The sequence below is a fragment of the Indicator indicator genome, chromosome 30 (assembly GCF_027791375.1).
Source record: "Indicator indicator isolate 239-I01 chromosome 30, UM_Iind_1.1, whole genome shotgun sequence".
Lineage (NCBI taxonomy): Eukaryota > Metazoa > Chordata > Aves > Piciformes > Indicatoridae > Indicator > Indicator indicator.
Window position 1 is genome coordinate 6,763,459 of NC_072039.1, and position 12,381 is coordinate 6,775,839.

The window sequence follows — 12,381 nt, forward strand, 5'->3', positions numbered from 1 at the left end:
TCTAACACTGGAAGCTCTGACCCTCTTTCAGGTTCAAACTATCAAGATTGTGGCCAATGCTCCAAGCTAATCTCAGCTCAAAAAGGAACCCAGTGTAAGAAAGCCGAACTGTATTTTTGTTCTTTTCTTGACTTCAAAAGAAGTCAGCACAGGGTTTTCTGTTGAGATAAGATGATTAATATCTGCATTTTCTTGATAGCAACAGTCAAGTCACTTCCATGTTACTGCAGCACTACTAATTGCTCTCTGCCGTATCACTCCATGAAGCCATACAGGCTGGTGGAGGAGAATGTAGAGCTAGAAGCTTATACAGCTGTCAAAGCCTGCTGGAGAAGAAAGCACCAACTGAGACTAGCTTGCCATCAGAACTGAAAATGAGGTGCAGGGAGGAACCCTTTAGTTTGGTGTCTTTGTTCTCATTTTGATGGAACAGGTTGGGCACATGAGTTTCTGTTCTTTCCTTGCCTCTTCTTTATTCTGGCACTTGTCAGTACCTGTTGCAGCTGATCCTTACAGCTGGATAGAGAAATACCTGTCTGATGAGTCTCCATGATACTCCATGTTGGAAGCATTGAAGAGTTTGTTGGCAGTGTGGATTGTTTTGGTTGGAATCTCAAATCTTGAGCCAGAAGGTGCTGAGGAGGAGGAGGAGGAGGGAGGTGTACCTTGTGCTGGCATTTGGTGATGGCACTAATTACTGTGGGACTTGTATCACCTCTGTCATCTTCTAGTGGAAGGTGAGAATGCTGCTTACTGTAGGATGAGTTTTCTGATGTGGTTTGAGGTTCAGATTTAGGTGACAGGAGGCATTTGACAGTGTGAGAGGAGCTGTTGCTCCTTGTTCTGACTTCAGTACTTTGACATAGAGGTCGTGAGGTTCAGGGAGGAGTTGATGTTCATGGACACATGAGTTGTGCAGCTGCTCTGCTGGCAGATGTGGATCAACAGGACAGGTTTGCTGTGCTGCAGTGGCTCTAAGTTGGTAGATTATTGTATGTTATTATGTAAAAACTGATCTATGGAGTTGGTGTGACACACTCAGGGGAGTGTTCTTCAGCATTTCATCCTCAGGCAGGATTGATTCCATTGATAGGACTTCAGAGACTGACCTGGTGTTTACTAATCAACTGTTAACCAGAACCATCTTGATACAGAAAGTGGATGCAAGAGGAGTAGGTTGTAGCCCTGGGAAAAGTCCTATCAAGAAGTTAGCTTTCTCCCTGGGACAGCAACCAGCACGTGGCCTCCACAGAGTTGCTTTTACCTGCCCCACTCCACCTCACCCCCTCCATGTGGTCTCATTCCATCTGCTTCCAAACCCTCCTTTGTGATGCAAAGATAAATCTTGATTTCTTCATTCTTTTCACTTTCTTTCCTCAAGCTTTGTCAGGGGACAGAAGAGTGTTGCCCACAGCCTTTGGTGCAAGTTGTGAAGGGGTGATGCTGCTGTTAGCCTGAGATCAGGCTCTGAAGAGCCAACATGACTGAGTTTGGTGTTTTTGCTCTTTTTTTGTTCAGGCGGTTCTGTACACCTGTTCTTCAGAGACAGGCAAAAGTGTAGAGAGACTCTTGAACTATCATGAGAAGCATAAATCCTGTTGACCTTAATGTTTTGACTCTTGGCAGAAGCTGCCTTTCTTCTTGCTCCTTACCTGGAAATGAGAAATGACATTTTTCTTGTGTAAGGCTCTTGACAAAGAGGCTGTGATGCCAGGATTGGGGCCACTTCATGTTTTAATTTCCCCTCTTTTTTTTTTTTTTTTTTTTTAATCACTCATGGATTCTGAGAGCTGCTGAAATTTCAGTCCTTCTGTCATGAGTAGGAAAGCTGAGGTTTCTATTTTAATGCTCTTCTACATCATAGCATATATGGGAAAGCAGTGAGGTGCTAGGAGATGTGATTTGGCTGCTGCTGTGAGACAGTTGTGCCTGGAAGAGGCTTCTGTTGTGCCAAATGTGTTCTGTTGGTAAGTAAGGTTGTGAGGAGCATGTTCCCCATGGCTGCAGTTGTGGAAATGCAGCTGTCCATCAGTCATGCTGACCTCTGTGCTGTCACAGCTGGACCATTCCCAGCACTTGAGCTGGCTAGAGCAGTGCTTGTCATATATTCTGCTGTAGTTTAAAGGTCTTTGACCCTCTTGTTTTGTGGGACTGCACAGCAATGGATGTCATTTTGATGATGAGAAAGAATGATGACTAATTTCTCCAGCCAATTTTTATCCAGACTTTCCTCTTTCTTGGCCCCAGTTCATCCTCATGCTTTTACTCCTTCATCACTCTTGAGTTTGTTCTAGAATGGTGAGTGGAAAGTAAACTGCAGGACGGGTGGCTGTGCTAAAAGCACGTCAACCAAAATCACTGATCAATTAATTTACCCCCATGGTGTGGTAAAACAGAGCATCAATGTCTGGATACAACAAAAGAAAGCTAATCCTTCTATGTGCCAATTCCAACAGTGAGGATGGAGAAAGAAGCAGAGGAAGAAAGAATCCGGAAGCATAAAGCTGCAGCTGAGAAAACCTTCCAGGATGGAATTGCCAAAGCCAAGCTGGTGATGCGCAGGACCCCAGTCGGCACCGACCGGAACCATAACAGGTGGGGAAGGAAACGACCCCGAGCTGCCAGCTCTCCCCTCTGAGAGGAGCTTTGTCAGATAGCAGCCCCCAAAAAATGATGTTTAGAGGACTCCCAGTGTATTGAAGTGTGGAGGAGACTAGGAGTAATGGCCTTCACTGGTAGAATTGGTTCAGTTGGAGAAGACCTCTAGGAGGATCGAGTCCAACCAGCAGCCCAACACTACCATGGCCCTCAAACCGTGTCCCACAGTGCCATGTCCTCACATTTCCTGAACACCTCCAGGAACTCCACCACCTCTCTGGGCAGCCTGTTCCAATGCCTGACCACACTTGCAATAGAGAAATTTTTCCTAATCTCCTGCCTGAACCTCACCTGGCACAATTTCAGGCCATTTCCTCTTGTTTGATCCCCTGATACCATGGAGAAGAGGCTGACCTCCACCTCACTCCAACCTCCTTTCAGGGAGTTGTAGAGAGCAATGAGGTCTTCCCTGAGCCTCCTTTTCTCCAAACTGAACAACCCCACTTCCCTCAGCTGCTCCCCAGACCTGTTCTCCAGACTCTTTACCAGTTTCATCACCCTTCTCTGGTGCTCCAGCACCTCAATGCTCTCCTTGGAGTGAGGAGCCCAAAACTGAACCCAGTATTCAAGGTGTGGCCTCACCAGTGCATGACCAGTTTTTTTGAGGCTGTCCTGTGGAGGTGAAGTTCCACTAGCCAGTAGAGATTCAAGTGCTTGCATCAGTGCTCAGAAACCTAGTTACCACCATCTTGTTTTGGTTTTTTTTCATATTTGTTGCCCAGGAATGCTCTTGGAGTGGATTCTAATAAAAGCTTTTCATGTTTCTCAGCTGTGCTAATACAAAGATATGTGGATTTTCATTGAGTCAAGCACTCAGGTGATCCTCTCTGCACAGATGAAGGCAGTTGGGTGTAACTGGCCAGAGGAGCAGACAAGTAGCTGTTAACCTCTCTGTTTCCTACAGGTACTGGCTGTTTTCAGATGAGGTTCCTGGCTTGTTCATTGAGAAAGGCTGGGTCCATGACAGTATAGACTACAGGTTCACCCTTTCCCATCAGAAAAAAGAAGATTTTAAAAAGGACCACAGCCCAGGAGGTATGATCAGCCTGCTTCTCCTGGGGTATTGCCTCTGCTGCTGTCTGACTATTAGAATGGATTCATCAATGTCAGGGAGAGCTGTCTAGTCTGTATGTTTTCTTGGGGATTCTCTGATTTAAGCCTTCTTTAAACTCTAGAAGCTTCTGCACAGGAGAGTCTGAATCTCCCTCCTGCTGCTGCATGTCTTGGGACTGCCTGCAATGTACCACATGAGGCCCACAGGATGCCATCACATTTCTTAAAAGCAGTGAGGTTGATGTCAATTGTGGACTGATCCCTCTGCTTTACTGTGAGCCTGCTGAGCTCCAGCGTGCCAAATTTCTTGGGCAAGTAGTTACGTGCTGCAGGGTGAGGGTGTCCATCACAGTGGTGCCAAGACTCCCAGACTCACCTGTGAAACAGCATCAAGCAGAACAGTCTTGTAGATACCTACAGGTTTGCTAATTGAGACCATTGTGGCAAACAGCCCTCCTGAACCTCTCCTCTCAGCCTGCTCTTCTCCTTGTACTGAATGTGCAGTGAGATGCAAGGAGTGGCTGAGATTCTTGGGCTTCCTCTATAATTTTGTCTGACTGACTGGAAGCCTGGATGGTGGAGTCTTGCAGGCAGAACTTGGATGTGCACAATACTCAGGCTGTAGTGAGGGAAACTTGTAAATTCTATGTGGAAATAGTTCTTGGTAGAGAAGAACATGACAGAATTTGCCTACAACTGCAAATCTGTCCTCATCATTTCTTGCCTTTTAAACATCATAGGCTGGCACTGAGTCCACCTAGAGCAGCACTGCATTTGAGAGGCTGTGTTGAGTTAAATCAGAGAGCCTGGTGGTATTCTGTCTCAGACAATGGGCAAATTAGACATCTGTGGAAGAATGGAACAGGGCAAACCCACAGTGAGATGGTTCCATCCAGCACGTAACTTTCCAGCCATCTGCATCTTGGTGCCTTGTTGAGCTGGAGGTGACAGCACCCAGTTCTTATGTGAGCTTCTTCAGATAGTGTACACCACCTTGCTTCCAGCTGCATTGTCTCAACTGCTGCCTGTGTATTTACCCAGTTAGTGAGCCAGGTTTCATCACATTCCTTTTGAAACTCAACAAGCAAAGATTTAAGTAAGCAAAGGTTTAAATTCATGTCAGGCTGCTACGATGCCCAGAAACACAAACACATCCTCGGTATAACTCCTTCAGTTCTAAAAGCACTTTTCCAGTATATAGCTAAAAAGTAAAATGAGTTTTCTGCAGTTTTAAGCAGTAGGAATGCTTTTCTTAATTGTGGTTTTGTGCTTGGTGATGCTGTAAGGTCCTTAAAAATCCCTTCCCTTGGGTATTTGTATAGATGCACGTACCGTGAGCTCTAGCATCTGGTGCTGGAGGAGTTTTCCCTGACAAATGTGTTGCTGGTCTAAGTGCTGATGATAAACCCTGACCTGGAGATGGGTCAGTGCTGGCAAATCAGCACTGCTCACTGAGGAGGGAGGTGGATGAGAACACAGCTGAGCTTGTGCTTTTCTTTTGCAGACAAGCGGAGGAGCGCAGCTGCCGATGGCCGAGCGAGCAAGCATCAGCGCTCTGTGCACACTGCAGACCTTCCTGCAGAGACCACTGTCCCCAAGCAGGGACAGAACTTATGGTAACACACACTTTTATGGCTGTCAAGGGCTCAAAGTGTAGAAGTCAGGGAAACCAGACAGATTTCCTCTGACAGACCATGCTCTGTACCTATTACAGCATGAGCGGTCTGTGCACACTGCAGACCTTCCAGCAGGGACAGAACTCGTGGTAATACACTTTTATAGCTGCCAAGTGCTCAGTGTAGAGGTCAAGGAAAGCAGACAGATTGCCTGTGATAGACCCTGCTCTATAGCTATTACTCTTTCAGTACTTAACAGTTGGATTAGTTGAGCAGCTCTCTGTAACTGATACTATTAGTAGTAGTGAATGGTTAATGGGGGAGCCAGTCCAAGGGCCAGTGGAACCATTATAATCAACCTAATCAATCAGACTTAAAGCCAGTATAAATCAAGCTGGTAAAATGCTCCCTTGCTGTACTGCCTTTTCAGTACTTCATATTCAGAGGAATCGTTGGTTTCAGAGAATTGCTGTGTGCTTTTTTTTTTTTCAGTATTAGTAAGCCTTACCTTAAAAAAAGGAGGAGGGGAGCAGTGACCTAGCTAACTGTATCTAGGTTTTCTTTCATGGTTCATCTAAGACCTGAATTGTGGCACATGGGGTCCTTGAACACTTGAAATGAAAGTCTTTCACTGAGGTCTTTGGAGAGAGGCCTTTATCTTGTGTGGTGTTGTACTACATGAGACATGCAGAGCTATCCCCCAGCTCCTTGTCAGTGTCTTCTTCCTAGGCTTCACAGCAGTGTGGTGGTGTCCATTTGCTCTCCTATAGCACCATGCCATGGAATTTATTTTTGTAGCTACTGATAATTATAGCTTAGCCAAGTTGTTCTTCCATGTTGACAGCCTGTTAGCCCTTTAGTGTTTCTCAGTGCCAAGCAGTAGCCACCAACCTGTGTCCTAAGTGAATCAAATCCAAACACTCTACCTCTGAGTGTGTTTGATTGGGACTTGCTCCAGTAATTGGCCCTGCCAATGTTTTTTATCTTAAAAGAAAATCTCCTGTGTTGACTGTTGCCCTCTGTGCTAAGGGGTGATCAGCAGTGTCCTCATGCCAGAAAATCCTGGCTACAGCTTCACCTACTAAACTGCCTGTGAAGGGCTTGGCATTTTTTTAGATAACTCTGAGAAGTAACTATCACAAAGTGCTTGTTCCTGCAGCTCCCCTACCAGCAGTGGCTTTTCCCCAGAGTTTTTCACAAAGTGGGGTTACTTGGTCTTTGATAAATGGCCCCAGTTGGGAGCTTAACTCCAAAGTAGATTTTCACTGCTGCAAGTCAGAGTGACTTTACTGAAGGTGTTCCTGCCTCCCCACCAGGAACTGTCTGGAATTTGTGGATGTCAATTCATCTGAAGCATCAGCACTGAGTGCTGCCTCTTTGTGTTGCTCTACCCCTTCTCTTTCATTGCTGGCAGGTCACAGGAGATAGCAGAGTGTCCTCTGCATGCCTTCAGTCTGTCCAATATTGCCCTGACAAATCTCCCCCTCCCTTCTCAGTCTAGTCCTTGCACATCTTGTCACATGGCCAAAATTCAAGTAATTAGGTTTTCCTAGGGAGTTAGTGCTACACAGGAGGTCACAGAGGGCAATATGATCCACAGGGAAGTCCTCTTTGCCTCTTCTAATACTTCATTTTCATTTACCAGGGATGGCAAGAAGTGTGCCAGTAGAAGGACAAATTCTCCAAGGAAAACAGTAGCCTAAGTGAATAGTGCATATTGCAGAAAACTGAAGACAGCATGGAGCCAGTAACAGAGAATCCCTGCAACTGCAATTGCAGTCTGAAGCTGGAAAAGCACAGTGCTTGATGTCACAGTGCTGAATTGCTCAGGCAGGCTGGCAGCTCTCAGTGACAGGTTGAGAGAGAGCAGAGTGTTGACAAAGATGGGAGTGCTTCATAGACACTCTAGTCCTACAGCCCAGGAGAAGCAGCTCTTTGAACTAGGGCCTTGTGCACTCTCAGAACTGAACTGGATTCTCTTACTAAGAGCTGCTGCTTTGTGACCATAATGTGCAGCATTCACCTTTTTTTTCAAAATAAAAGAGAGCAACAAAAATGAAGAAGCTTCCTAAAAAAAAAAGGAAGCAAAAGCTGGAAGTGGCAGCCCAAAGCTTACAGTGCTTTCAAAGAGATTGCCTTGAAGTTCTGTGTACTCAGTGGTTAAAGCAAGTGCTGCCTCTTACCTTTGGGGAAAAATAGGTTTGAGAGAACTTGGAAACAAAACAGCAGCAGCAGTGAAAAACATTCTCAGTGTGGTTCACATCAGGATAAGGAAGCCATTGCAAGAAGGCCTGGTTAAAAACCATGACTGAGTCTAAATGAAGGATTATTTCCAAGGATGATAAACTGAAATACAAAGGCTGAAACAATTTTTTTATTATTACTTTTTCTTTTAGTCCCCTTGGGGAACAGTCTTGCTTCACAAGATCTGTTGTTAAAGGGTCTGCCTTAGGGTAAGAGGGAAGCTCTTCTCATGAGTTGAGTAATTGGCTAAGGAGTATGAAACAAATTACAGAAATACTCTTCATTTGTATATTCAGAGTCATGCTAGGAGAGAATGGAGAAGTCTCCTGAAAGAAAGAGGATTTTCCTTTTGATAAAAAAGGGAGCAGGAAATTAAACTTAGCAAATGGCAGTTTTGAAATAGAGCTCATACAGCTCATGGGTGCAGCTCACTGCTACCAGCTGCTGTGGATCTTCAAATCTGTACTCATTCAAAGCACCAGCTGGACAAAGTGCTGAAAGAGGAGTTCCTGGAGGAGTATTAAGCACAAAGGTTCTTCTCCTGGCACACAAGGAAGTCCTCAAACCAGCAGATGCTAAAATCTGTGGGGACAGGTTGAAGAAGTGTCACTGCATGCCTGCTCTGCCCTTTAGCCACTCAGAAATAAGATCCTGAGCTGGGTGGGATTTATGGGTGGTTATTTTTTGGAGGCACCATGGTGTCTTTGATTTCTGTACTTTTTGGTACCTGTTAGGGAAAGGCTGCTAACAATCACAGCACTGGCTGATGGTTGGGTTTTTTTTTTGCTGAGAGTATCACATCTGTGTGCATTGTTCTGGCAAGCAGGTTGGTGGTGTCAGGATGTCAGGGTAAAGCAATGCAAATGGAAGAGCTGAGCCTGGTGCCTTCATGCCCTTAAAGTGAGCAGGGGACACAGTGGCAGCTTTTCAAAGAGGATGTCACCACTTCTAAGTTACCATTCTTCTGTGCTGTCTGCATGACTCTCTCCTGAGTGACAGGGCCACCTAAAGCCCTTTCTGCAGATAAGCAGTAAGCTCCCTCAGCTGAAAGACTTTTCTTTAAAGCTCTAGAATTGCAAAGAGCCTATTTGCTAAGTACCTATCTGACAGCTGTCACCATGGCCAGGTAAGCTTCCACACAAAAGGCAAGTGACAACCTAAGAGCTGTTATTTCAGGGGAGAGCCAGTAACTAGAACTTCCCTCTGAGGAAATCCATGTTCCTATTACTGTAGTTTTCTCTGTTACTATAGCTATTGATCTCTCCAATTTCAAGGACTCCCATGAGCATAGATGGTTATTGAGGAGCCTCCTCCTTGGCTGCTTTTTGCACATTGTCCTTGAACATCCTGTAAAGCCCTGAGACCACACTGAAGTCCTTGGGTGTCTGCAGCCCTAGCTGTTTGGATACAAGGACTTGGTCAGCTATAATTCATAATGTCAGCCTGTGGTGCATAGGAAGTTTCATTTCTTTGTGTTCTGCTTTAGCTCCTGCCATCAGTCTCTTTTTCCTAGTAGTACAGCCCACATGGGACTGAGAGTAGCCTCACAGTGCATCTTTGGCTTTACCCTTTTGCACTCCAGAGTGATGAGACTTTGAAAGGAACACCAAATTAACCCCATAAATGGTCATATTTCACAGTCCTGCCCCTTTTTCCCCTGAAGGATGGAAGCTGGTAGGGCATTGATAAAGTCCTGTGTATTCCATAGTCCTGCCAAGAGCTACAGAAACTATCTCATGGAAGTGGTTTCTGCTTTCAGTACTTTGTTCCCAGGCAGAAGAGGACCCAGTGTTCTGTCCTGAAAGTGCAGAGGCTGAATCATTGTTCTCCTTCACAATCATAAATGTTTGCTTACTTCTGTCTTCTCCAGACAGATGGACCAGTCCCATTTCTAACATTGTGTACCACTTCCACTGATGTTGATGCCTATTAAAAATCTGCCTGTTTAAAGCTTCTAGCCAGTGGACCCTGCAAAAGCCTTTTGTCCATACCATAGTGCTTTGTGAGCTGGGGACACACTGGTCCTTCCTTCAAGAACCACAGGTTACCCACAGCCTTGGAGTGTGTTAGTGTGCAGGAGACTTCTTGCTGATCCTGGTCAGGAAGCAGGTGAATTTTGGGAAGAGTGGCCTCTCTGCAGAGTAACTGCCCTTGTTCTTCATCTATTAGGAACACACCATGATATGGCGAGTCCCCTCAGCAGACAATTTGAGTTAACCATGAGTGGGTGCTGGCAGACTCCATTCTCACGCCTATATTCTACAGATGGAGTTCCCCTGTTTCCACCAACCCTCCAGAGCAGGTACTGATCCTGGCCTCCTAGATGTTGTCCTCTCCATTTCTTCGTTCCCCTAGTTTGCAGTCCAGGTTTTATACCTTTCTCTGTCCCTTGCAGCCTGTAGTCTGAGAACAGGTAGAAATATTCAGCCTGAGTGAACACTGAGAGCTCCTTTTAACTTTTTAACATTTGTCCCTTCTGGTTTGATTGCTGGCCAGTCTGCTGGCTTCTCCAGGCAGAAGTATAAGAGAATATAGGCTGTTATTTAGGGATGCAGGAAGCCCTTACCCCAGTCAGGATTTCCCCCTTTCAGGTCAGTTTGAAGACTTCCATCTGGACTTGACTCTCTCAAAGGTGTCCTTCCCATCACTGTTACTACACACATGTATTATTCTGTGTCAGGCCACGTGAAGGGCACCAGTTGCCTTCCCCTCCTTCTTATCAAGCTCCATAAGCTCATAGCCCTGTTGCCTCCTCCAATTAGTGCCAGCCCTGTCTTACCATGTCCATCCTCCTAGCCTCAGGCTTGCTGAGCCCTGGTTGGAGGTGCAGGTGGGAGAGAGTGCATGGAGCTAGGTTGAGAACCAGGAGCTGTGGCTGCACAGAGCAGCAGGGTGTGACCAGACTGACACAGGTACCTCTCTGGTATATTTATATTTCACACATTTGAGTTCAAGCTGATGCAGAACACTTCTCTTTCCCAAAAATTCCAGTTCTTGCTCTCAGGGTGAGTTGGGAAGACTCAAGGACCTGTTGCAGATGGTTTCTCTTCCCTGTCCCATTTCTTTTTCAGGAGGGTGGAAGTTGTGCCAGGGCTTAACCCTAGGTCTCTTAGAAGGATGGTATCTGCTTTCTGTGCTGGCCAAGTGCTGTCTTTCCTAAACCACAGAGCACTGAAGAATCCAAGCACCACGTGCTAACTCTTTCCAGTGCCCTTTCATTTGTATGGTAAGACAAAACTGCAGGGAATTCCCTCTTAGATTTGCAGCCATGAGGGAAAGCTGGAGAAAGCTCAGATGTGGTGGTCTTGGATGTTTTTCCAACTGGATTCTGTGGTGCATCCCCCGCAGTGGCTGATGTTGTTTCATCATGACTTAAGCAACCTTCTCAGCATGCCTGAGAAATAGTCCTCTGCTGAGTATCTGCAGGGGCAACTGTTTTGAATTTTGGTTTATGCCATTCCCATGTTGTGATACTGAAACGTGGCTGAGGGGGACCAATCCCAGCATTTGCCCCAAGGATAGCAAATATTCTGCAGGTATTTCTCTTTATTTAGCAGAAGTCCTGTAGTCTTAGAAAGGCTGGGCCTTGCAGTGGCCTGTCTGTAGCCCTGCCAGTGAACGGAGGAGTGCTGATCACTCACCAGAGGTGCAATATGTAAGGAAAAGACACAAGTTAGATGGTTACAGGTTTGTGTGAATGCCTTTAGGGATCCCATGACCAGCCTGCAATCTCTACTTTGAAGTGCCTGTGCTCAGCTCTAGATGGTGAAAGATACTTGGAGCTGCGTTGTGCTGTTTCTCCCAGGGAGGGTGGTAGTGGTGGCCAAAAGGTTTGATCTCAGTGTGCAGAGTGAGAATGCTCCACAGGGTTGGAGTAGACTAGAGCCAAGTGATTGGCAAGGAACTATTTTCTCTCTCCTTTTTAAACCGTCCTGTGTTTTATCACAGTCATTCATTCATTAACTGAATGCAGATTGTGAGGCTGTTCCCCTGATAGGAATTAGAACTGTGAAATACTTTCTTTTCAGATAGGATGTTTAGTAAGTATTTCTACTTTGTGGATACTCTCGTTCCAAGAGGAGCCAGAACAGATTCTTTCTCTAGTTATTTGGCTTATCTGAGCATGTGCCCAAGAAGGAAAATTAGATCTAGAGTCTTCTCAGTGGCTGCTAAGGATTGCAGAGGGGTCCTTTGCAGTTGTTTCTATAGGAGGTTGATTTTGCTATTCTCTTACTTCCTTCTTCTAAGGAGCAATCCTCTTGTAGAAGATAGATAATCAGTGTTATTTTCTGTCAGTGAGCTCTGAAGCTCTGACTGAATACCTACCACCCACCAGGTGAGGAGGCTCCATAGCATCCTGGAGGAGAGTTGGGGAAAAGAAGAGGAAAAGAGCAGAGTTTCAGGCTGTCTCAAAGCTACAACCCAGCATTTAAAATTCAATTGTACTTTGGGACTGCAGAGAGAATGTTTTGTGTGGAGAACTCTGTACTGGTTTTCCTCATCACATCAATCACCGTTGCTGTCCTGAAGGACTTGGTGAGCAGAAAGATTTGAAGCTAATCAATGTGGTTTCCACAGACTGCACTGAAGCTTTCAACCTAAAACAAGCTTCTTAGAAGGGAGGGCACAGGCTTCACAGTCACAAATACACAGGTGTGGTATAAGCCAGGACATAACCTTTTGGCCATGTAGGGACTTACTGGGTTAAAGTGGAAGGCTCTGCAGGAGGAGTGATGGAGTTACCCTGCTATGCAGTGCACAGCCTCTTCACCTCTCCTAGTGCATCAAGAATGACATTCAGAATTACTTC

At 45.7% G+C, this 12,381-nt stretch overlaps 1 protein-coding gene across 3 annotated transcripts in view; it reads left to right on the forward strand.

Moving 5' to 3' along the window:
- BAZ1B (bromodomain adjacent to zinc finger domain 1B) overlaps positions 1-12,381 on the forward strand; it is a 49,387-nt gene that overhangs the window by 20,291 nt on the left and 16,715 nt on the right. For all 3 annotated transcript variants that reach the window (XR_008489395.1, XM_054394431.1, XM_054394430.1), the window contains 3 exons: positions 2,457-2,595; positions 3,563-3,693; positions 5,216-5,327. Coding sequence is in view for 2 of the 3 variants with exons in the window: in XM_054394431.1 (XP_054250406.1) it covers positions 2,457-2,595; positions 3,563-3,693; positions 5,216-5,327 (382 nt within the window). In the remaining variant the exon portion in view is untranslated. The remainder of the gene's footprint in view (positions 1-2,456; positions 2,596-3,562; positions 3,694-5,215; positions 5,328-12,381) is intronic.